The 22,175-nt window shown below is 46.9% G+C and overlaps 1 protein-coding gene across 1 annotated transcript in view; it reads left to right on the top strand.

Moving 5' to 3' along the window:
* CELSR2 (cadherin EGF LAG seven-pass G-type receptor 2) overlaps positions 1-22,175 on the top strand; it is a 120,277-nt gene that overhangs the window by 44,795 nt on the left and 53,307 nt on the right. The window contains exon 3 of the mRNA XM_056844804.1: positions 17,943-18,165. Within this exon, the coding sequence (XP_056700782.1) occupies positions 17,943-18,165 (223 nt within the window). The remainder of the gene's footprint in view (positions 1-17,942; positions 18,166-22,175) is intronic.

Here is a 22,175-nt window from a genome sequence, read left to right as displayed (position 1 = left end):
TCCAGACTATAGAGATCAGTTCCACTAGAGAAAATGGATGTTTTGGAGGGTGGACTCCATGGCATTGTACACCACTGAGGTCCCTGTCCTCCCCAGGCTCCATCCCCAAATCTCTAGGAGTTTCCCCATCTGGATCTGGCATCTTTACCCCCATCCCCCGCTGGTGGCTAGGGGGGACCTGACAACCCTTCTCCACAAAGCAGCACATTGATCTGTAAATTATTCTAGGTAGTAAGAAAAGTATGCATGGCAGAAACATCCTGGAATTCTTGTTTGTGAGGATAAGAAGGCCAAACTTGGAATAACAATTCTGAGGTAATCTGTACAAAAACAAGCCTTAGTTGCATTAATAGACTAGATACACAGAATAGTATTCCATAAATATACAACAATACAGAAATAGAATACACAGATGGTATCTTTTATTACTCCAGTGCTTATTTTAAAGTGCACATGTTCAAGGCAGACGTTTTCCCATCAGATATAAGGATGAGAGGTTTTTAAACTCTTATTCTGAAGTCTCATGTACATGCTGCCAGTCAAAGTACACAGTTCAGACTTTTTTGAACGGTTTTGCTGTGACCAACTAACCCTCATGAAAAATGTATGCGCAGGTCAACTGTTTGCTTTTCTTTTGGATCACTTCTTTGTCTCTTGCTGAGACAAACACTGAAAGCAACACAGTCTGAGAGCAACAGGGAAAGCCAGAGCACCTCTGAAAGAAGCTGAATATTATATACTGTCGTATGCGAAATTTTGAATGGGAAAATGACCAGAAGGGAAAAAGTTAAGCAGCTCTCTCTTCCCTTGTCAGTTTTTCTAATTAAACGTAGGCCTCCCAAGGTTACTTTTGGTTTAAAAAAACACACACACACAGGAGAGCTGCATACAACAGCATGTGACGTCTAGTTTCTTCGGTCTCTGATCTACTGATAACACTGAATTATTATTAGCACCAAAATAATAGCAGTTGGATGTTACTGGGGCACTGGAGACTTACAGCGAGTTCCAGTTACCATTGGATGTAATTATATTCTACTGAATATCATCACACCTGGAACTACTGTTAATCCCTGAGTGTCTCAGTAGCACCCTATTTAATACAAAAAAAATCATACAGCAAGAATACTTGTAATATTAGTCCTTTAGATCATGCAGAAAGATTTATAAAAATCCAGCATTACTCTTTGTGGTGATCAAGGGCGATTATCAGCGATAGGACATGAGCCTGGGCATAACCTAGAGTCCATCCCTGTTCCCTGAAACGCCCTCTGCCTCTGAGGAATGCTGCTTCAGGCACTGGAGACTAACTAGGTGGGGCTCTGTGGTTTTAGTCAGTCAGGGATCTTCCACCAAGGATGATATGATAGGGTTTCCATGGAGAGAATGATAGGTTCCCTGGGGGAAAGAAACCCGGGGTGTTGCATGGGCTGTGGGAAAGGGACATCTCTACGTTCATGAGAATGCTTGGTAGAAGAGATGCATCTGTGTCCAGTTAGAAAGAGGGACTGAATACATTGGTTGGTTGGGCAACAGTGGGTGGTGGGCAAGAAGGATCCTCATCGCCTGGCCTGAACCCTGCCCTTCATTTCTTTATGCAGCTCTTCCTTTCTGCTGTTGTGATGCCGGCTCTCCCTGTGCAGGTGGAGGGGGAAGGGGAGTCAGACAGCATGGGGAGGGAGGGGGTATAGGGGCTTTGTCTGGCTCAGGATTGGGGAGGGGCACTCTGGGAGAACAGTGGTTTCCTTGGCAACTGAAGCTGGTCACTAGGGTGAGGGAACCAGAAAGAGGCTGGGAATAAATCTTCTATTCAGAAAATCCTCACAAGGTTGGAGATGGGGGGGGGATGTGTGTGGGGGTGTGAGGAAGGGGCTGACGTGAGGGGGAGGGGCAGAGTGGAGAAGGAGAAAGCTTTGATTAGAGAATGGGATGCGACAAGAGAATGAACTGTGTGAAAGGGAAGGAAGTGTAGCCATGCCTTTAACCAGTTTCAGCGATACAATTACATTAAAATGCATTGTGCAAACTGTACCTTGGAGAGCCCAGTCACCTATGGCAATCATCTCCATGTTGCTTAAAGAGCTGCTGCAATACACAAGTGTCAAAATTTGGCTATGTTGCTATGGCCAGTGGTCCAAGCAACGCTTGCGTATCATCTTACCAAAATATTTTGATTATGCCTAAAATGATTAATTGTGTGAAAATAACACACATACTAACAAATTAGTGGATGAGAAAGGCTAGTATTCACCATAATCAATTAAGCTTTGAACATTCCCTTGAACGCAGTAATTTGCAGGATGCAATTTTCAAATATGATTAGATAATGAAAAGGAAAAGACGATGAAACAGAGTGAAGGTCTTTACTTCAGCAATGGTCAGGAGCTTATGGCCTTGTTTCCCTCTGTTGTTTATGTTTCACAGCAGTGTATAATCCATTTTTTTTCCACACAATAGGTTGGGACTAAAAACTCTCTCTCTTGCAAGTCAGGGATTATGAGGATGAGCTGAGAGAGGAGATTTTGGGAACCTCGATGGTTTGGGGGCTACAAAAACGCTTAAACGCCTTGTGCCACTGCATACAGTGCGGAATAGCCATGAAATACAATAAGGAATGCTATATGTTTGTAAATACTAAACATGAAAAATAAAACATACACTTGTTTAGAGTTAATTGATGTGATGTTCCTGTGTTTTATGTTGTGTGTGTGTGCTAAGTGCTGTGAAGTTGCTTCCAAGTTAGCGACCATGTGAATTAATGACATCCAAGACATTCTATTGTTAATGGCCTTGCTCAGGTCTGGCAACTGAGGGCCGTGGCTTCCTTTATTAAGTCAATCCATCTCACGTTGTGTCTTCCTTTTTTCCTTCTGCCTTCAGCTTTTCCTAGCAATATTATCTTCTCTGCTGGCTTTTGCCTTCTCGTAATGTGACCAAAGTACAATAGCCTCAGTTTTGTAATTTTAGCTTTTAGGGAGAGTTTGAACTTGATTTGATCTAGAACCCACTTATTTGTCTTTTTGGTGGCCCACAGTATCTGTAAAACTCTCTTCCAACACCACATTTCAAATTAATCAACTTTCTTCCTGTCAGCTTTCTTCATTGTCCAACTTTCACACCCATAGGTAGTAACAGGGAACATTATGGTATGAATTCTCTTGCTCTTACACTTAAGAATCTTTTCTAGCTCCTTCATGGCTGCCATTCCCAGTCTCAATGTCCTTCAGATTTCTTGGCTGCAGTCTCCCTTTTGGTTTATGATGGAGCCAAGGAATACAAAATCACGTAGCCATGAAGATCTGAAATTTGAAAGATATCCTAACAATTTCAGTGTGTTGGCTTTTGGCATGTGATCTAGAAATTGAGAGATTGGAAGAGTAACACTGTTGTCAGAAGTATGCATTCAGCACAAGAGTTGCACAAAGAAGGATTTATCCCTGACTTTGGAGTACACTTGTGTGGGAGGTATCCTCTGATCCTATGCCAAGCCCCCCTTGTTTAATTTGGTTTCCCTTCATACACCACAAAGAGAATGCTACTGAAATGATCTGTGTATTGCTTGCTAACCTAGTACTGCAACCAAGAATGCTAAATGAGCCCTTGGACAGGTAGGAGGGACTTGGATTGGAGGAAATTATTGGGAAGAGCCAAGGGTGGGGGGAGTTTTCAGCACCACTTTTTGGAGACATCAGCTGACATTAACAATGTAATGTCACAAGTAGCCCTTGGGATGACTTTCACAGTCCATAAATCCACAACCATTCAATTATTTATTTATGTTTCTTTTAACCTGTCTTGCTCCAGTTATGGACTGAGAGGGAAATGATGCAATCCACTTTGGGTCCCCACTGCCTCTATACAGTTTGTTTGCAGCTGGATTGACAATGGGTAGGCAAGCTAGTATACTTCACATGGCCTGATCTGGCTTTGGGGCCTCTTGTTGCCAGTCCCTCTCCTATATTCACACTTTCATAAGATAATGTATATAAAGTGCTTTGAATACTGAAAGTGCTATATAAAAGCTAAATATCATCATCACCTTCCAGTCTTTAATTGACAGCTCTGGTTTGTTTTTTTCTAAATAAGAATTTGGCCTGCTTCTTCCTTCCACACTGCCTCTCCACACACGTCAGAACTGAAAACAGCAGGAATATTGAGTTTCTATTAAATTATCCTCACAAACTAGCCTGGGGGACATGTAGACCTTGTACAAGATGCTACACCTATAGCCTGTCAGTCAATTGGTGGTTCACATAGCTAGAAACCTCGTAGAATAGCTTTTTGAAACTCCCTTTAAGGCTTGTTCCCATCTCAGGTGCGCCAAGTTCAAACTGCTCTTTCGGGAGATTTCATAACTTTGTCTGCCATACTAAACACACACTTATGTATGAGACAATTGTACTAATTTCAGTGAGTAATTAGCCTCTTCAAGATCACAGCTAAAGTTATCCAAATTTCCATATCTCTGAACATGTTGAAGCCCAGTTCCTGGAATCTGACTTGTTGTGTGGGCCAGTTGGTGGTATAGAAAATACTTTTGAATGACACCCAAAACTCCAGGTTAAAAACCTAATTTTTAGTTCAACCTTAACAGGGCTTGCAGCTTCCCTCAACAATAGAGTAGAAGGTATCAGTCATGACAATGTATCTATAACTATTTGAGTCACAACTTTTGCCAGTCATAATATTGCATTTGTGAACAGCGCAGCACAATTTGTTTTCAGGACGCTGCTATAAATTATATGAAGCTAGGCTCCTTGGCTACTTCCTAAGCTTTTCCTAATCTCTAATGTGTTCATTTGCACTGCAGCCCTGGTCTTTATAAAATGGTGCTTCCCAAAGTACATTGCAGTTTCTCCTAGGGTATGTCTGATTAAGGTGTGGTGTGGAGGGTAAGAGGCAGTTGGACACGCTCTTCCAGTGTATAAAATCCCTTCAGGTCCATTGACCAAAGCGTGGGGATTCTGCTCTACCACATCATAGCAACTGCTCTAGTCTAGAGAACCTCTGCTGAATTTTGAATCTGGCACTAGAGGCTCAATCTGCAAGATCCTGTGCAAACATGCCCTTGCTGGGAGTCAGTTGATTCCTCCATTTATAACAACCGAGTCACACTTCATTCCTTCCTTGCTTACTGGAGTGCTGCTCTGATTATCACAGTTTAAAAAAATTGGAAAAGAGTCAGTGGTTTCTGTAAAGATAATAGAAAGTCTAACAAACAAGTCGTATTTTTTTTAAAAAGGCTGAAGGAAGGGTGTAAGGGTATGAGAAAACAAAATGATTGATGGGGGAGACAAATACGTTGAGAGTTTTCAAATATTTAACAGGATGTAAGAAAGAATAGGGAGAACAATTGAATCTATTCTGTGATTGCATTCAAGAGCCATACAATTCAGCATTCTGAGAATATTAGCCTTAGGGTTTTTTTTTTAAGTTTCTAGTCCTTATGGCTGTAGAGATAGGCTTAAAAGTATAGGCAATGTCTCTTGACGTCTCTCAAACTGGGCCTAGGATGGGGGAGTGGATAGGGTTGCCTAGAGGAGTGGGGCAGAGTAGGATTTCCTGCTGCAGGATTTCAGGCTTCAGAGCCCTCCTTGTTGCTGCCTGAAGCGGAATAAATTAAACAAAGGTGTGTGAAATGGACTGCAAACTTATATGGACTTCCTATGGACTGCAGAGTAACCTTTCGTGTCACAGAACTGGGTTGCTTGTTAAGCTGTGAAGGCTATGACAATGATTTGGGTATGCATTTTGTATAATACTGAAAAGAGTAAATTTTGGTTATCTTGTTTCAGAATTTTCTTTCTGATTCACTGGGTGGTTTTTTGGTGGTGTTGGGGGGGTTTTTGCACAAAAACTTTACAGTCCTGTGGGAAGGGGAACTTCAAAACCATAACTTTTGAAATTTTTAAACCTTTTTAGCTATCAAAGTTTTCCTTTCTAATTTTTAACATTTCCTTCACTGCCAGATCTTGATCTTTCTTGTAATACTTCCAAACAACCCCAGTGCCCTGGGAACACACACATGAAACTGTAAACAAAATTAAAATAAATGTGAATGTGGAGATAAACTGATAGAGTTGCCTAAGTTATCTCTCTCGCGCACATGTTAGTAAGCAAGCAGGGATTTGTTTGCTTACAGCTTGGGCAGGAACGGCATAGCATCCACCACCCCCCATTCCCATGTTGCTCACTGCTCCCACCCCCACCTGCTCCTCCTCCCCCAACACTGTGAGCACCTCCCATGGCCTTGAACGCCCCCTCAGTTTCCCTTTTCCTACCAAGCCACACTATAGTAGTACATCATAACTTTGCAGCTAGGGTTGCCAGGTCCCTCTTTGCACTGTTGGGAGATTTTTGGGGCAGAGCAGGAGGAGGGTGAGGTTTGGGGAGGGACTTCAATGCCATAGAGTCCAATTGCCAAAATGGCCATTTTCTTCAGGGGAACTGATCTCTATCGGCTGGAGCTCAGTTGTAATAGCAGGAGATCTCTGGCTATGTCAGCCCTTGGCCCACAGAACCAGAAATCACCACAAAGTCGTATAGAGTCCAAACAGATGGCTTTTACTGATCAAATAGGCATACAGTGCAAACGAATAAAATGACAGCTATGAGAGGCTCACTAGCTGGGAGATATTATAAGGCAGGAAAGGCGGGAGATTACACGCACAGGCTGAATACAGTTTCCCAGGAGCTGAGTTCCCAGGCCTAGGTATGCGACCTTGGGGGGCAGACAATACAGCGCAGAGACAGAGGCAATAACGAAACCGAGATAGCAGCCTGACATTCTGCTCCCCTCAAGGCCCCCTCCCAGTTCGCAAGGGGGCTGGCCTATCTGGGTAAGCAATGTGAAAGGCGTCGACGAGGTCAGGGGCGGAGACATCCCGTGCGCGTACCCATTCGTCATAGGCAGGGGGGAAATGTTTCCAACGGACCAAATATTGCAGGTTGCCATGGTGAACACGGGAGTCAAGGATCTTGGAGACTTCGAAGTGTTCCTCCCCCCCCACCATGATGGGTTGCGCAGGAGGTGGGTCCGGATGCCACTGTGGAGAAGCAACATGGGGTTTGAGGAGGCTAATGTGGAAAACAGGATGCACACGCCTCAAGGATTTGGGGAGAGCCAGTTCCACCGTGACAGGGTTTATGACCCGGGTGATGGGGAAAGGGCCAATGTATTTAGCACTGAGCTTATGGCACGGTTGGGTGGAACGGAGATTTTTGGTGGAAAGGTAAACCAAAGTACCCACTTGCAGATCACCCCCGGGGGAGCGATGTTTGTCAGCTTGCGCTTTGTATTTACGTTTGGCCCGGTCGAGGTTGCTAACGAGCCAGGGCCAAGTGGTACGGAGGGCGTGTGCCCAGGAGGCAATGTCGGGGTTCCCCTCCCCCTCTATATCATCTGCAGGAGCGATGGGACTGAAATCTTGTCCATACACAGCAAAAAATGGGCTAAAACCTGTGGATTGATGCATGGCATTATTGTAGGCATATTCTGCTAAAGGTAACAGTTCCACCCAGTTATCCTGGTGGTAGTTAACATAACAGCGTAAATAACATTCAAGTACAGCATTGACACGTTCAGTTTGACCATCAGTTTGAGGATGGTATGCACTAGACAACCCTTGTTCCACTCCCACCAACTTGAGGAAAGCTTTCCAAAACTTAGAAACGAAACCACTTCCGCGGTCACAAATTATCTTACGCGGAAACGAATGTAAACGAAAGATATGCGTCACGAAGAGGCGGGCCAGTTTCTGAGCAGAGGGGATCCCTGCGCATGGAATCAAATGTATTTGCTTAGAAAACAAATCAGTAACAACCCACAACACAGTTTTACCCCCACTGAGAGGGAGATCAGTCATGAAGTCCATAGCAATCACTTCCCAAGGTTTGCTGGGCGTTTCAAGAGGTTGTAGCAGTCCCGGGGGTTTGCCCTGCGATCGTTTCGCAGCGGCACAAACGGGGCAGCTGCGGATGAAGGAGTCAATGTCGGAACGCATTCCCCCCCACCAGAACTGTCTGCGCAATAAGTGAAGGGTTTTCAGAAACCCAAAGTGCCCAGCTGTTTTGGCTCCATGGGCTAAATGTAAAACGTCCTTCCGGAGAGCCTTGGGGACATACAATTTCGAGTCCTTGTACCAGGATCCTCCTTGTTCCAAAACACCAGGAGGTAGGGTATGAGCGGAACGTTCCAAAAGGCACTGGTCCCGAAGGACAGTTAAAAAGGACTCGGAGATGGGGATTTTGGAGGGGGCCCCCCCGTCGGCCATGGAGATCTTAGAAACAGTTATGGGGCTAGTGCTTACGTGCGGCGGCGCGCAGACTGCAGGCGGCTGGGCGGTCGGAGGGGTAGGAAGGGCGGGAACTCCGGTTTGTTGCGGTGGCGGCTGGGCAGCCGGTTGGGCTGGCGGAGCTTGTACGTTGGGTAAGGTGTGCTGATGCTGGGATCGAGTTTGCACAGCCAGCATAGGTAGAGCCCCACGTTGCATAGGGGTGAACAGAGAGTTGGTGGGTCTTTCGAGTTTTACCGGATATTGTGGTAAACGGGAGAGGGCATCCGCAAGAACGTTCTGCTTCCCAGGGACGTGCTTCAGGGTGAAACGGAACTGCGCAAAGAACTCCGCCCACCGTTGTTGTTTCGCCGATAGCTTATGGGACCCCGTGAGGGCAGCTAGATTTTTGTGATCGGTCCAAACCTCAAAGGGGACTTTAGACCCTTCCAAGAATTGTCGCCATAGAGTCAGTGCATGATGAACTGCTGAGGCCTCTTTCTCCCAGATGGGCCAGTTTAATTGAGCGTGCGCAAATTTTTTTGAAAAGTAAGCGCAAGGGTGAAGAAGACCATCCGGTCCTTGCTGGAGGAGAGCCCCTCCCATGGCTACATCGGAAGCATCGACTTGCACAATGAACATTTGATTTGGGTCTGGGTGCTGTAGCACCGGCTCCGAAGTGAAGAGGCGTTTGAGGGCCAGAAAGGCGGCTTGGCATTGCTCAGTCCATAGGATTTTCGCGGAGGGCAAGGCAGCCGAGCTTACTTTTCCCTTAGTTTTCAGTAGGTCCGTAATGGGTAGAGCCACCTGGGCGAAGTTAGGGATGAATCCTCGATAGAAGTTTGCAAATCCCAGAAATTGCTGTACTTGCTTGCGGTTGGTGGGGGGAGTCCAATCGAGGACGGCTTGGACTTTGGCGGGGTCCATGCGAAGACCTTGGTGGGAGATGATGTATCCCAAAAACGTGAGTTTGCTTTGGTGAAATTCGCACTTAGCTAGTTTTGCGAAAAGTTGATGGTTACGCAGGCGTTGCAGAACTTCCCTGACCAGAGCCACATGCTCGTCCATAGTTTTCGAATAAATGAGAATGTCATCTAAGTAGACCACCACCCCACGATATAGAAGGTCATGTAGGATTTCATTGATGAGTTGCATGAAGACCCCCGGGGCCCCTTTTAATCCGAACGGCATCACAAGGAATTCATACATTCCGAAACAGCTAGAGAAGGCAGTGAGGTGCTCATCCCCTTCGCGGATACGGACTCGGTAGTAAGCTTCCACCAAGTCTAATTTAGAGAACACACGGCCTTCCTGTAATTGTCCCAAAATATCGGATATTAATGGGATAGGATAGGCGTTGGTCTGGGTAACCGCATTGAGCTTTCTGAAGTCAATGCATAGGCGAAGGTCGCCCTCTTTTTTCCGGACGAAAAACGCGGGGGCCGAGTTTGGGGCATTCGAAGGGCGAATGAACCCTCTGGCGAGGTTTTTGTCCAAAAAGTCCCGGAGGACAGTGCGCTCGGAAGCGCTCATAGGGTAAATCTTACTCTTGGTTAATGTGCAGTCCTTTACCACTTCAATCGCACAGTCTGAGGCCCGGTGGGGGGGTAAGGCATCACATTCCCTAAGGTCGAAGACATCTTCAAAGTCCCGGTATACAGCGGGTAGAGCCGGTGGTGCTGGGGCAGTAGAGGTTAATGCTGGAACGGGCGGATATAGCAGAGCAAAGTTTTGCCGATGCTGGTCGCAGGTGGGACTAGCGAAGGAGATAGTGTTTGTTTCCCAATCAATACTGGGACTATGTCCTTTAATCCAGTTAATTCCCAAGACCACTTCAAATCGGATAGGGGCTATAGTGAAGTCTATTTGTTCCCAGTGGGAACCAATTCCCATTGCCACCCCTATGGTGCGGTGATCAACTGGACCCCCCTGGAAATGGCTTCCGTCCATTTGGGCAAATTGGACGGGGGCGGGTAAAGCCTCAGAGTCGGCTCTGAGTGCAGCAAAAGTGGTTTCGCTTATGAGAGTGCGACAGCAACCGGAGTCAATTAGTGCTTTGACGGGGATTTGTGGGCCACCGTTAAGTTGCTGTAAAACTGCATCCACGTAGACGGTGGAGTCCACTTCTTTGATTTTGGTAGGAGCATTCGGTTTGATAGGAAGATCCTGAGAGGTCTGTGGAGACGCTCCATTCACCACAGACCGGAGCCGTTTTTTGACAAGTCGAGGGGAGATTCCAGGTTTAAGGCTGGAGAAATCCAAGGATTTTCCTCATCCGAAGAGGGAAAATCGTCCCCCAATGGGGCACTTGTAATCCGAGACCCGGCGGGGTCGTTGGTAGTAGGCAGGGAGGCTGGGTCCCCGGCATGGAGTGCAGAGGGTGTGGGTCTTCCCGGAGCTGCGCTGCGGGTGGCCGCGGTGCCTCTGCGTGGTGGACGACCTCGGGCGCGGGTTGTCGTGCTGGGACGAAATATTTCCTGGCGGCGTGGGCAAACGGCTGCAAAGTGGCCCATTTCTCCGCAAGTAAGACAGGCACCCCTCTGAAATCGGGCTTCACGTTCCTGGGGCGGACGTGGGGGATTTCGTGGGACGAGCAGTGGTGCCTTGGGTTGAGGCTTTTGGGTGCCTTTTTCCTTGTGCTTTTGACGGACGAGAGAAATGAAGCGTCGGCGGCTTTCCACTTCCTCGGCTAATAGGATCCAGTCTTCGAGGGTATCGGGATTGCCTCGCATGTAAGACCAGTTCAGAATGTCAGGATGCAAGGCTTCCCTGAAATGATGGATCAGGGTGGTCTCGGGCCAACCTACAATTTTACTTGCCAGTCGTTGAAATTCATCGGCAAATTCTCGAACTGTAGCAGAGCCTTGTTTTAATTGTAAGAGTTCCGTTTTGGCTCTTTCCCCCAGGAAGGGGTCCTCAAACCTCCTTCTCAGGGCAGTCATGAAGTTGTTGAGGGAACGAATAGCACGAGAGCGGGTGTCAAACTGGAGGACCATCCAGTCAGCCGCTTTACCTGTCAGAAGGGAAGCTACGTAACGCACCCGGCTGTTTTCCGTGGGGAAAAGTTGTCCTTGTTCTCGCATATAACTGTCCACTTGATGCAAGAAACAAGGCAAAGTCTCGAGAGATCCGTCATACGTAGTCCTCAATTTGAGTTGCTTCCAAGGGCCGGGTGCAGGTTGACCCGGTTGCACGGGTGGTCCGGGCGGAGGAGCAACAGGAGCTCCAGGAGGCAAGGGTGGAGCAGGCACATTAGCGGGTGGTTGCACGGGTGGTCCGGGCGGAGGAGCAACGGGAGCTCCAGGAGGCAAGGGTGGGGCAGGCACATTGGCGGGTGGCTGTACGGGTACCCCCTGACCCGGAATGGGCTGTCTCTGAGCTATCAGGGTTTGTTGTAATTGCCTGTTCTCTTGAAGCATAAGTTCCATTACTTCCTGGAGTTGATCAACACGGTCGGAGAGCTCCCGATTCTGGGCTCGTAAGAGATGAACCTCCTCACTTGGGCCACCAGTAAGATGAGGCTTACTGGTCCGGAAGCTTGTGGCCCATTGAGAGCTATCCCCATATAAATCCTCGTCTTCAGACTCTCCTGAGTCTCGACGTCGGTCAGCCAAACGGCGTGCGCGTTGGGTCGCGCGCGACGGGACAAACGCCGGGGAATAAGACAGACCCGATAGCCCTAGTACATTGTCCTTGGGGCGCGTGTCCACGTTCGCCAGATTCCTAATCCTTGCTGCAGCCGCCCTGGCTGCTTCTGCAGCCTCTCTCTCTCTTGCGACCTTAGCCGCTTCGGCGGCTTGCTGATCCGCAAGAACTTTGGCGTTCTCAAGTCTTAGGGCAGTCTCTGCCGTAATGCGCGGCAAAAGTTCTGTTTCCAGGAGTGCGAGTAGGGGGTCGGGTTCCCCGCCCAGCAGAGGTTGTACTCGAACCGCCAGTGCGGGTGCCTCGGCTCCAAAAGTCGAGGTCAAAACTTGAGCCAAGGTGGCTACCGGGGTGTCCTTTGTACATTCCACAAGGAGAAGAGCGGTGCTAATAGCGACTCGCTTGGCCTCAGCCTGACAGCTGGCTGCATCCGGGATCAGGGAAAAACCCTCCGGCGGGGCTCCCGCCATGGTAGAAAGAGTTTCTCGAGAAATAAGATTATCCAAAAGTCCAGTTAATATTTGTAAATCCTCAGTCGCCAATCGGGCATCGTCCAGTAATTGATCCAAGTCCTGAAGATCTAGACGAGCATCAGTATCCTCCGACGTTAACATCCAGAGACGTCCTTTAAGAGATTGCCACTGTTCCTGTACCAGTCCCCTCAAGCGGCAAACCTCTCGGGTCGTCCGGAAAAGTTCAGCGATTAAGTCTTGTAACAGAGTAGGATCCTCAGAGAAGGGCTCCAGGGTGTAGATCACCTGGAGAGCTGCACAGCTCCCATCCAAGTGGCAGGCGAACCCCCCTGGGCTCCAGCCTGGCTAGTAGAATGGTGAAGAGAAGAGATAGCTGTCATAATGTCAGCCCTTGGCCCACAGAACCAGAAATCACCACAAAGTCGTATAGAGTCCAAACAGATGGCTTTTACTGATCAAATAGGCATACAGTGCAAACGAATAAAATGACAGCTATGAGAGGCTCACTAGCTGGGAGATATTATAAGGCAGGAAAGGCGGGAGATTACACGCACAGGCTGAATACAGTTTCCCAGGAGCTGAGTTCCCAGGCCTAGGTATGCGACCTTGGGGGGCAGACAATACAGCGCAGAGACAGAGGCAATAACGAAACCGAGATAGCAGCCTGACAGGCTACTACCTGGAGGTTGGCAACCCTATTTGCATGGAAAGCCCTTCAAAAGACTGAAAAGTGTGTGTGTGAGCAGAATGGCAAGCAACAGCAAGCTGACCCTGCTCCATTTGAAAGTGGAGCCTAGCTCTGCCCCCTCCACACAGTGGCGATGGAGAGGGTGTCTACATGGACACTTCCCACTTAGCCATGCCACAGATTCACCTTTGAGTTAGATTAAAACAGGTTTTACTTTAAATCCAGCTTAAAGAGGAAAGCCCCAGGAATGCCATGAATTGTGCTTAGAATGAGCATAATCTCATGCAAATGTTTCCCTTTAACATGGGGATTTCCTGCTTTCCATGTGGTTAAAAATCCCTGTGGGGAAGCAGCGATGGTTGGGATATTCCTTTGCTTTTGATAATAGAACTAAAATACAGCGTTTGGTGGGAGTTGAAGTACTTGCGGCAGATGCACAGGTCACTTAAGTATAGGGTTGCCAGCATACAGGTAGGACCTGGCGATTTCCCAGAATTACAGTTGATCTCTGGACTACAGAGATCAGTTGCCCTGAACAAAATAGCTGCTTTGGAGGGTGGAATCTATGGCATTATATGCTACTGAGGTTCCTCCCTTCCCCAGGCTTCACCCCAAGTCTCCATCAATTTTCCCCTTTGCAGTCCAAGCTTCTTTGAATAGAATAGGGCCTCCATGACAGCAATGCCTGGAGTATTTTGGTTAAATACCTTCAAACTGTGTAGCCACCCATTTTTCAAGAAGGGCTTAACTCCTCTTCATTTGCTGATCTGAACCACACATATAGGTTTGAGGGCAGGACCATGGCCCTGAGCCTTTTTCGAGCCTTTATAATTGTTTTTTTCGAGCTGTTATAATTGCTTTGTAAAGTCTTTGACAGACAAAATATTTTTTTAAAAAAATACTTTAGCAGGGAAGAGCCGGTCTGTCATCTCTCTTCATCCCACAGACATCTTTATTGCAACACCAAAGCAGTTAATTATTATTGCCAACAGTTGAAAGGTTTGATCTGCTTCTTGGCAATTGTTGTGCTAAAAACTAGTCTACCCTGCCCTCGCCTACTTTCCCTCTCAGTCTCTGAGGACACAGTTCAACACTCAGTCACTTGTATTACAGGATTCCACTGATATCAGAAGCGACTAGTACTGGAAGCTTCAGAATCATAAATGCTCTGATCTAGCAATCAGACTCCTTTTATGGAGCTGCTTCCAAGAGCACCCCTGCTCCTGGCTTTCTCTTCCTCATCATCCATCTCTTATGTGAAATGCTGCTACCCAAAATACTACTACCTTGCAGAAAAACCTGCAGCATCTGTACATAGGAACTTTTCCTCGTCCTCTCCTCTTTCCCTCCAGGGTCTTGACATGATCCAAGATGTGCAGTGCAATTATGTTTGCCAGGTCCTTCACCACTGGAGGGAGGTTTTTAGGGCGGAGCCTAGGAGAGTGGGGTTTGGGGAGGGGAGGTCAGTTGTAATAACAGGAGACCTCCAGCTAGTACCTGGAAATTGGCAACCCTAAGTGCAATCCCCTAAGCATACATATTCCCAAGAAGAAGAAGAGTTGGTTTTTATATGCTGACTTTCTCTCCCACTTAAGGAAGAATCAAACCGACTTACAATCACCTTCCCTTCCCCTCCCCACAACTGACACCCTGTGAGGTAGGTGGGGCTGAGAGAGGTCAGAGAGAACTGTGACTAGCCCAAGGTCACCCAGCTGGCCTCATGTGTAGGAGTGGGGAAACCAGCCCGGTTCACCTGATTAGCTTCCGCTGTTCATGTGGAGGAGTGGGGAATTAAACCCGGTTCTCCAGATCAGAGTCCACCGCTCCAAACCACTGCTTTTAACCACTATACCATGCTGGCTCCCAGTGACTTAAATGGGATTTAATCATTGAGGGGTGTAGCCTTCTTCATTTTATTACTGCGTTCTGGCTAAGCTTGCTACTCTGCTGTTTCTTTACTCCTTTCTGGCTGGGTGCTTTCACCTTCTTTGCATCTTTTTACATCTTGCTGCTGCTTTGCTGTATTTTTATACCCACTTTTGTCTTAAAAGTCGATACCACATTTGTTCGTCTTGCGCTTGGGAGACTCGGCCTCAAATCCCTGCTGAGTCATGAATTAATTGACTGGCCTTCAGTATGTAATTCTCTTTGCTTGAGTTTCCAGTCTGTAAAATGGGAATATTAATGACCCATTCCTCAAGAGGATGAATAAAGATAAGGATTATAGAAAGCTTTTCACTTTAATCATTGTATATGAATTACCTAGCAAAGGGCCCATCTGCACTGCTGGCCATGAATTTCACCAAAACTCCCTCTTGCCCTCCCCTCCTGTGCATTTCCCTCCTCTGCCTCTGTCTGTTTGTCTTTCCTCTCTCAGGGCCAAACTAGACGTGCTTGGCATAACGGCCATTTTGGAGCTGAACTCGGCCATTTAAAAATGCCGCAATGCCACAGCATGGCGGGACCAGGCAATCTCCCCCCCCCCCACACACTCACACACACATTTTCAAGTTCTGAAACAGCTGTTGTGGCACTTGTGAAGGTGCATGTGGGGGGATATGATCGCCTGGTCCTGCCACACTGTGGACTTTGCAGCACTGTGGACCTTGCAGCAGAGTTAAGCTGTAAAATGGCATTGGTGACCATGGGTCAGACCCATCCACGTTAGGGTTCCCAGGTCACCAGCGGGATGTTTTTGGGGCGGAGCCTGAAAAGGGCAGGGTTTGGAGAGGGGAGGGACTTCAATGCATTAGAGTCCAATGGAAAAAGCGGCCATTTTCTCCAGGTGAACTGATGTCTGTCGGCTGGAGATCAGTTGTAATAGCAGGAGATCCCCTGCCACCACCTGGAGGTTGGCAACCCTAATCCACGTACACTGTAATGTTTACTTTGACCTGCGTTGGCATGAGAGGCGTGGCTCTTCTAGCTGCTGTTAGGTTAACTGCTATGTTGTCACAGAGAATCTGGCTGGCCTAGGCGACTTTGCAATGTGAAAATGAATATATGAAATTGCCTTATACTGTGTCAGGCTATTGGTTTATAAAGCCTAACTCTCTGACTGGCAGCATCTCTCGAAGGTCTCAGGCGGAGACATCTCCCAGCCTTGTTACTTCCGATCCCTTGATTGCCACAGACTGAGCCATCTGCATACCAAGCGTGTGGTCTGTCATGAAACTAAGGCCCCTTTCTCTCCCCCTCCCCCGGCCAACTACTGCAATATGCCACAAGCTGACTTGTGGGGGTGGGCTGACTGATCTTAAGTCTTTCACCTGAAAAGGCCAGGTGATATTTGCTACTTATAAAGTAAGTTAGTAATGTCTACTATATTATACATGCAGATATTCTTTATTCACCATGACAGCTTCAGATATAGCAGTCTTCTTGGCTTAGCAAATTTCAACACTCCCAGTTTCCTGCGCACCACTCAGAATCAAAAGGCATGAAGAGGTGCCTGCCAGTGCAGTGAACATGGGCACCACTTTTCATGGGCTCAGTTGGCTTCCTTGAGAGAAGAGGCCTTGGTTTCTATGTACCAGGGACTCAATGTGTCATACTCCATCTTCATCATCCACTGCCAGTACAGCATGAATTTGAAACACCGCAGAAGTAGATGGTTCCATTGATGGCTCAGCCTTCCGATGACCCAATATGTTGATGTAGGAAAGGATTAAAATACAGGATTGGTGGGAGGAAGGAGGAAGGCCTTCTCAGATGTAAATAGACAATGTTCCTCTGAACTTCTCAGCCTAGCTTGCACTGGTATATAGGTTACAGGATTGTCAGGCACAACCTAAAGAACTTAACTCCAGTGTTCCACCAAGCGTTTGTGCTCCCCTGCTGCCTTTTCTTTTCCCAGTCCTTCCTTTTGTAATCTTCCCTAGCTTTCTGTAGGACTATATTAACATCATGCTTCTTAAGCTAGTGGGGGGGGGGGAGGACAGTGAAGGTACCAATGGGAGGGACAATGGTGGCACTGTATCCTGCTTTATCACTGACGTTTGGATCCAAAGACCTGCAGACAGAGGCCTTTCCTACCTCTTTTGCCCTCCAAGAAGCTGCTCCTAAGGCTCCCTTTGGGACAGTGTGTGATGAGCCATGGTAGGGTGCAACTGGAGGTGGGATGCTGGCAGAAATCAGAGACCCTCCCCCTTGTGTGACCAAAAGACACTTCTACCCACACAAGGGACACTGTGGGTCCAAGCCAAAGTCTGATCATCTGGGTTGTAATCTGGAAAAATCAATGGGTCAGGAAGCACAGTGCTTTGTGGCCCCTCACTCCACATGAGGTTAACAGTCTGAGCTTTGAGCCCTGCCTCTTACTGTGCTGACAGATGGTATTGAACCCTAGCAGAACAAGCCCTACTTCGAAAGGGCTTTACTTTACATTTCATGCAACTGCTACTCATGAACTTTGCAGCATGGCTCTTAATTCACATGTTTGGAATGACCCAACACAGCTGCCTGTGTAACTTTTTAAGCTCCTAAAATCACTTTAAACTACCATATTAAAAGACTGAGTATGGGTATTGGATGGGTCTTTGCAAAGATTGCTGTATTTAGCCCACATTTATCATAATGTTGGTCACCGTTCCTAGCGATGGCATGATGATGACAGAGGTAGGTCCACGCTGAAGGCATTGTGCCACTAAGCCCACAAGTTAGCCTTCTGGTCTGATTGTGTGAATTGACTCTGCTTTGTTTTGTTTGCAGAGCGCTGTCTTGGTTTTTAACCTATTGAGGTTCACTAGGACAAAATGTGAGAATTTTGGAAGTGGTGATCTTGAACCCCTTTGTATGGAAGACTTCTGTACTGTGTTTATCTGTCACCTGACTAGTACTGACGGAGCCTCTCCACTTCCCCTGCAGGGCAGAACTGTGAGGTGAACTCGCGCCTGGGTCGCTGCACCCCGGGGGTCTGCAAGAATGGCGGCACATGTGTCAATCTTCTGGTGGGCGGGTTCAAGTGTGATTGCCTGTCCGGACACTACGAAAAGCCCTACTGCCAGATGAGCACCCGCAGCTTCCCTGGGCACTCCTTCGTCACCTTCAAGGGCCTACGCCAGCGTTTCCATTTCACCATCACTCTCACGTAAGTCTTTGGCTCGGGGGAACAAGAGAGTCCTGGGCAAAAGCCATGCAGTATCTTTTATTTAGAGCAACCAAAATAACACAACACAAGTGTGCAAGCTTTTGAGTTTTCCAAAACTCTTCAGCAGGCTGGATGTTAAAAAATAAAAAAAGGGGTGGGAGGAAAAAAAGAAACTTTCAGACCATGATTTTCAGGACTCTTTGTCAGCAGCAGAATGTTTTGTTGGCTTCTCTGGGCACAGGGTATGGCTGGCTGGTATCAGGTGGCACCTTTGGCGTGGTGGGGACTAATCAATAGTTGACCAAATATCTATCTGATGCTAGATGGAAAAGTCTGACAGCAAAGGAAAAATTGAGTCATCCTTACATTAACAATACCAGAGATTCATTTTAAGTAAAGAATCAGTATAAACCAAGCTGTTACCTGATATTACTTGGCGAAGTTTTCAAGGTTCTTTTTTCCTCCAAAGGTATTATTTTGTCATTTCCCAGAAATCTTCCCAGAACTCTGGACTCTAGAGACTCTGGATAGCTCTGCTACCACTACTGCTACTTTTTCGGTATCTATATTTATTTTGCCCTGACCTGGATGGCCCAGGCTAGCCTGATCTCGTCAGACCTCAGAAGCTAAGCAGTGTCAGCCCTGGTGAGTATTTGGATGGGAGACCACCAAGGAATACCAGGGTTGCTGTGCAGAGGAAGGCACTGGCAAACCACCTCTGTTAGTCTCTTGCCATGAAAACCCCCAAAATGGGGTCGCCATAAGTCGGCAGCGACTTGACGGCACTTTACACACACACACATATTTATTTTAAAGTAATTTTTAAATTTCAGCCACAAAACTAAGGCATAATAAAACACACACAAAGGTTGCCAGATCAGAAGTCCAAACAATGAGAAAACAGTTTAAATATTCAATATAATTCTATTGTACTTGAACAATTCTAGCAGTACTACAATTCTAGTAGTTCACAATACAATTAAAAGATCCAGAAAAATCCTGATTAAGAGGACTCACCTGGTATCCTCGGAGGCTGTAATCATTGTCAACATAAGTAGCTTTCCTGTAGAGTCTGTACATAAACAGTTGTGTCTCACTAAACAATTACTATTTTAAAGGGGAACCCACAGCTGTAATTAGTGTTTGCTGAAACTGAAAAGTGAAAGATCTGAAGAGTCTCTTTTTACTGTATCCAATGACTAGAGCCCAATCTCATTTGGGAGATTCCTGAAGATTTGGGGGCAGTACCTGAGGAAGGTAGAATTTGGGGAGGAGGGAGCTCAACGGGATTTGTGAAGCCATAGAGCCTGCCCTCTGAAGTTGCCCTTTCCTCTAGAGGAAATGATCCCTGTACATAAGAACTTAAGAACATAAGAAAAGCCTTGCTGGATCAGACCAAGGCCCATCAAGTCCAGCAGTCTGTTCACACTGTGGCCAACCAGGTGCCTCTAGGAAGCCCACAAACAAGACGATTGCAGCAGCATTATCCTGCCTGTGTTCCACAGCACCTAATATAATAGGCATGTTCCTCTGATCCTGGAGGGAATAGACATGCATCATGATTAGTATCCATTTTTACTAGTAACCATGAATAGACCTATCCTCCATGAACATGTCCATCCCCCTCTTAAAGCCTTCCAAATTGGCAGCCATCACCACATCTTGGAGCAGGGAGTTCCACAATTTAACTAAGCATTGTGTGAAGAAATACTTCCTTTTATCTGTTTTGAATCTCTCACCCTCCAGCTTCAGTAGATGACCCCACATTCTAGTATTATGAGAGAGGGAGAAAAGCTTCTCCCTGTCCACTCTCTCCATGTGTGTGTGTGTGTGTGTGTAAATGCCGTCAAGTCGCAGCCGACTTATGGCGACCCCCTTTTGGGGTTTTCATGGCAAGAGACTAACAGAGGTGGTTTGCCAGTGCCTTCCTCTGCACAGCAACCCTGGTATTCCTCAGTGGTCTCCCATCCAAATACTAACCAGGGCCGACCCCGCTTAGCTTCTGAGATCTGACGAGATCAGGCTAGCCTGGGTCATCCAGGTCAGGGCACTCTCTCCATACCATTCATAATTGTATAGACCTTTATCATATCGCCCCTTAACCATCTTCTTTCCAAGCTAAATAGCCCTAACCATTTTAACTGCTCCTCATAAGGCAGTTGTTCTAGCTCCCTGATAATTTTGGTTGCTCTTTTCTGCACCTTCTCAAGCTCTGCAATTTCCTTTTTTAGGTGTGGTGACCAGAACTGTACACAGTATTCCAAGTGTGGACTCACCACAGATTTGTGCAAGGGCAGTATGATAGCTGCAGTTTTATTCTCTATTCCTTGTCTAATTATGGCCAGCATGAAATTTTCCTTTTTCACAGCAGCCGCACACTGGGTTGACATGTTCATTGAGCCATCCACTACCACCCCAAGATCCCTTTCTTGGTCTGTCACTTCTAGCACCGATCCCATCAGTGTATATGTGAAGCTGGAATCCCCCCCCCCCCAATATGCACCACTTTACACTTGCTCACATTGAATATCATTTGCCATTTTCATATCAACTCCTCCAGTTTGGAGAGATCCTTTTGGAGCTCTTGACAGTCCGATTTTGTTTTAAGCACTGTAAATAATTTGGTGTCATCTGCAAACTTGGCCAACTCACTGTTCACCCCCAGCTCCAGGTCACTGATGAATAGGTTGAAAAGCACCAGTCCCAACACAGATCCCTGTGGGTCCCCACTGCTCACAACCCTCCATTGTGAGAACTGACCATTGATTCTTACTCTCCACTTCCTATTTTTCAGCCAGCTTTCAATCCATAAGAGGACTTGTCCTTTTATCCCACGACTATGAAGTTTGCTTAGCATTTTGGAAATCCAAATACACAATGTCCTCTGGCTCATTCCTGTCCACATGCTTAGTGACACTTTCAAAAAACTGTAAAAGGTTAGTGAGACAGGACCTACCTTTACAGAAACCATGTTGGTTTTTGCTCAGTACGGCCTTCCCTTCCATATGATTGACAATTCTATCTTTAATAATGTTTTCCATCAGTTTACCTGGAACAGACGTTAAGTTCACTGATGTGTAATTTCCTGGGTCCCCCCTGGAACCCTTTTTATAAATGGGTGTTACATTGGCCATTCTCCAGCTCTCTGGTACAGAGGCTGATCATTGTTAGAAGTTCAGCTATTTCCCATTTGAGTTCTTGAAGAACTCTAGGATGAATACCATCTGGTCCCGGGGACTTGTTAGCTTGCAGTTTGTCTATACATTCTTGAACTTTCTGCCTTGTTACCACTATTTGCCCCAGATCCCCATTCTCCCCTCCCCAAAACATCTGTTCAGGAAAAGGTATCTGCCCTATATCTTCAACAGTGAAGACAGATGAGAAGAATTAATTTATTGGTTCTTGTAGGTTATCCGGGCTGTGAGACCGTGGTCTCCGTATTTTCTTTCCTGATGTTTCGCCAGCAGCTGTGGCAGGCATCTTCAGAGGAGTAACACTGAAGGACACTGAAGGACTCTGAAGATGCCTGCCACAGCTGCTGGCGAAACGTCAGGAAAGAAAATACCAAGACCATGGTCTCACAGCCCAGATAACCTACAAGAACCAATGAACTCTGACCGTGAAAGCCTTCGACAATATTTAGAATTCATTTAGTTTCCCAGCAATCACTTTATCCTCCCTTAGTGTTACTTTTAAGAGCCCCGTGGTGCAGAGTGTTAAGCTGCAGTACTGCAGTCAAAAGCTCTGCTCACGACCTGAGTTCGATCCTGATGGATCGATCCCTGATGGATCGATCCCGGCTCAAGGTTGACTCAGCCTTCCATCCTTCTGAGGTTGGTGAAATGAGTAAACAGCTTGCTGGGGGTAAAGGGAAGGTGACTGGGGAAGGCACTGGCAAACCACCCCTCAAACAAAGTCTGCCTTGGAAACGTCAGGATGTGACGTCACTCCATGGGTCAGGAATGACCCGGTGCTTGCACAGGGGACCTTTACCTTTTACCTTTAGTGTT

The sequence above is a fragment of the Euleptes europaea genome, chromosome 2 (assembly GCF_029931775.1).
Source record: "Euleptes europaea isolate rEulEur1 chromosome 2, rEulEur1.hap1, whole genome shotgun sequence".
NCBI classification, from domain to species: domain Eukaryota; kingdom Metazoa; phylum Chordata; class Lepidosauria; order Squamata; family Sphaerodactylidae; genus Euleptes; species Euleptes europaea.
Note: the sequence above shows the minus strand (reverse complement) of the source record. Positions and strands in the feature narration are given on the sequence as shown.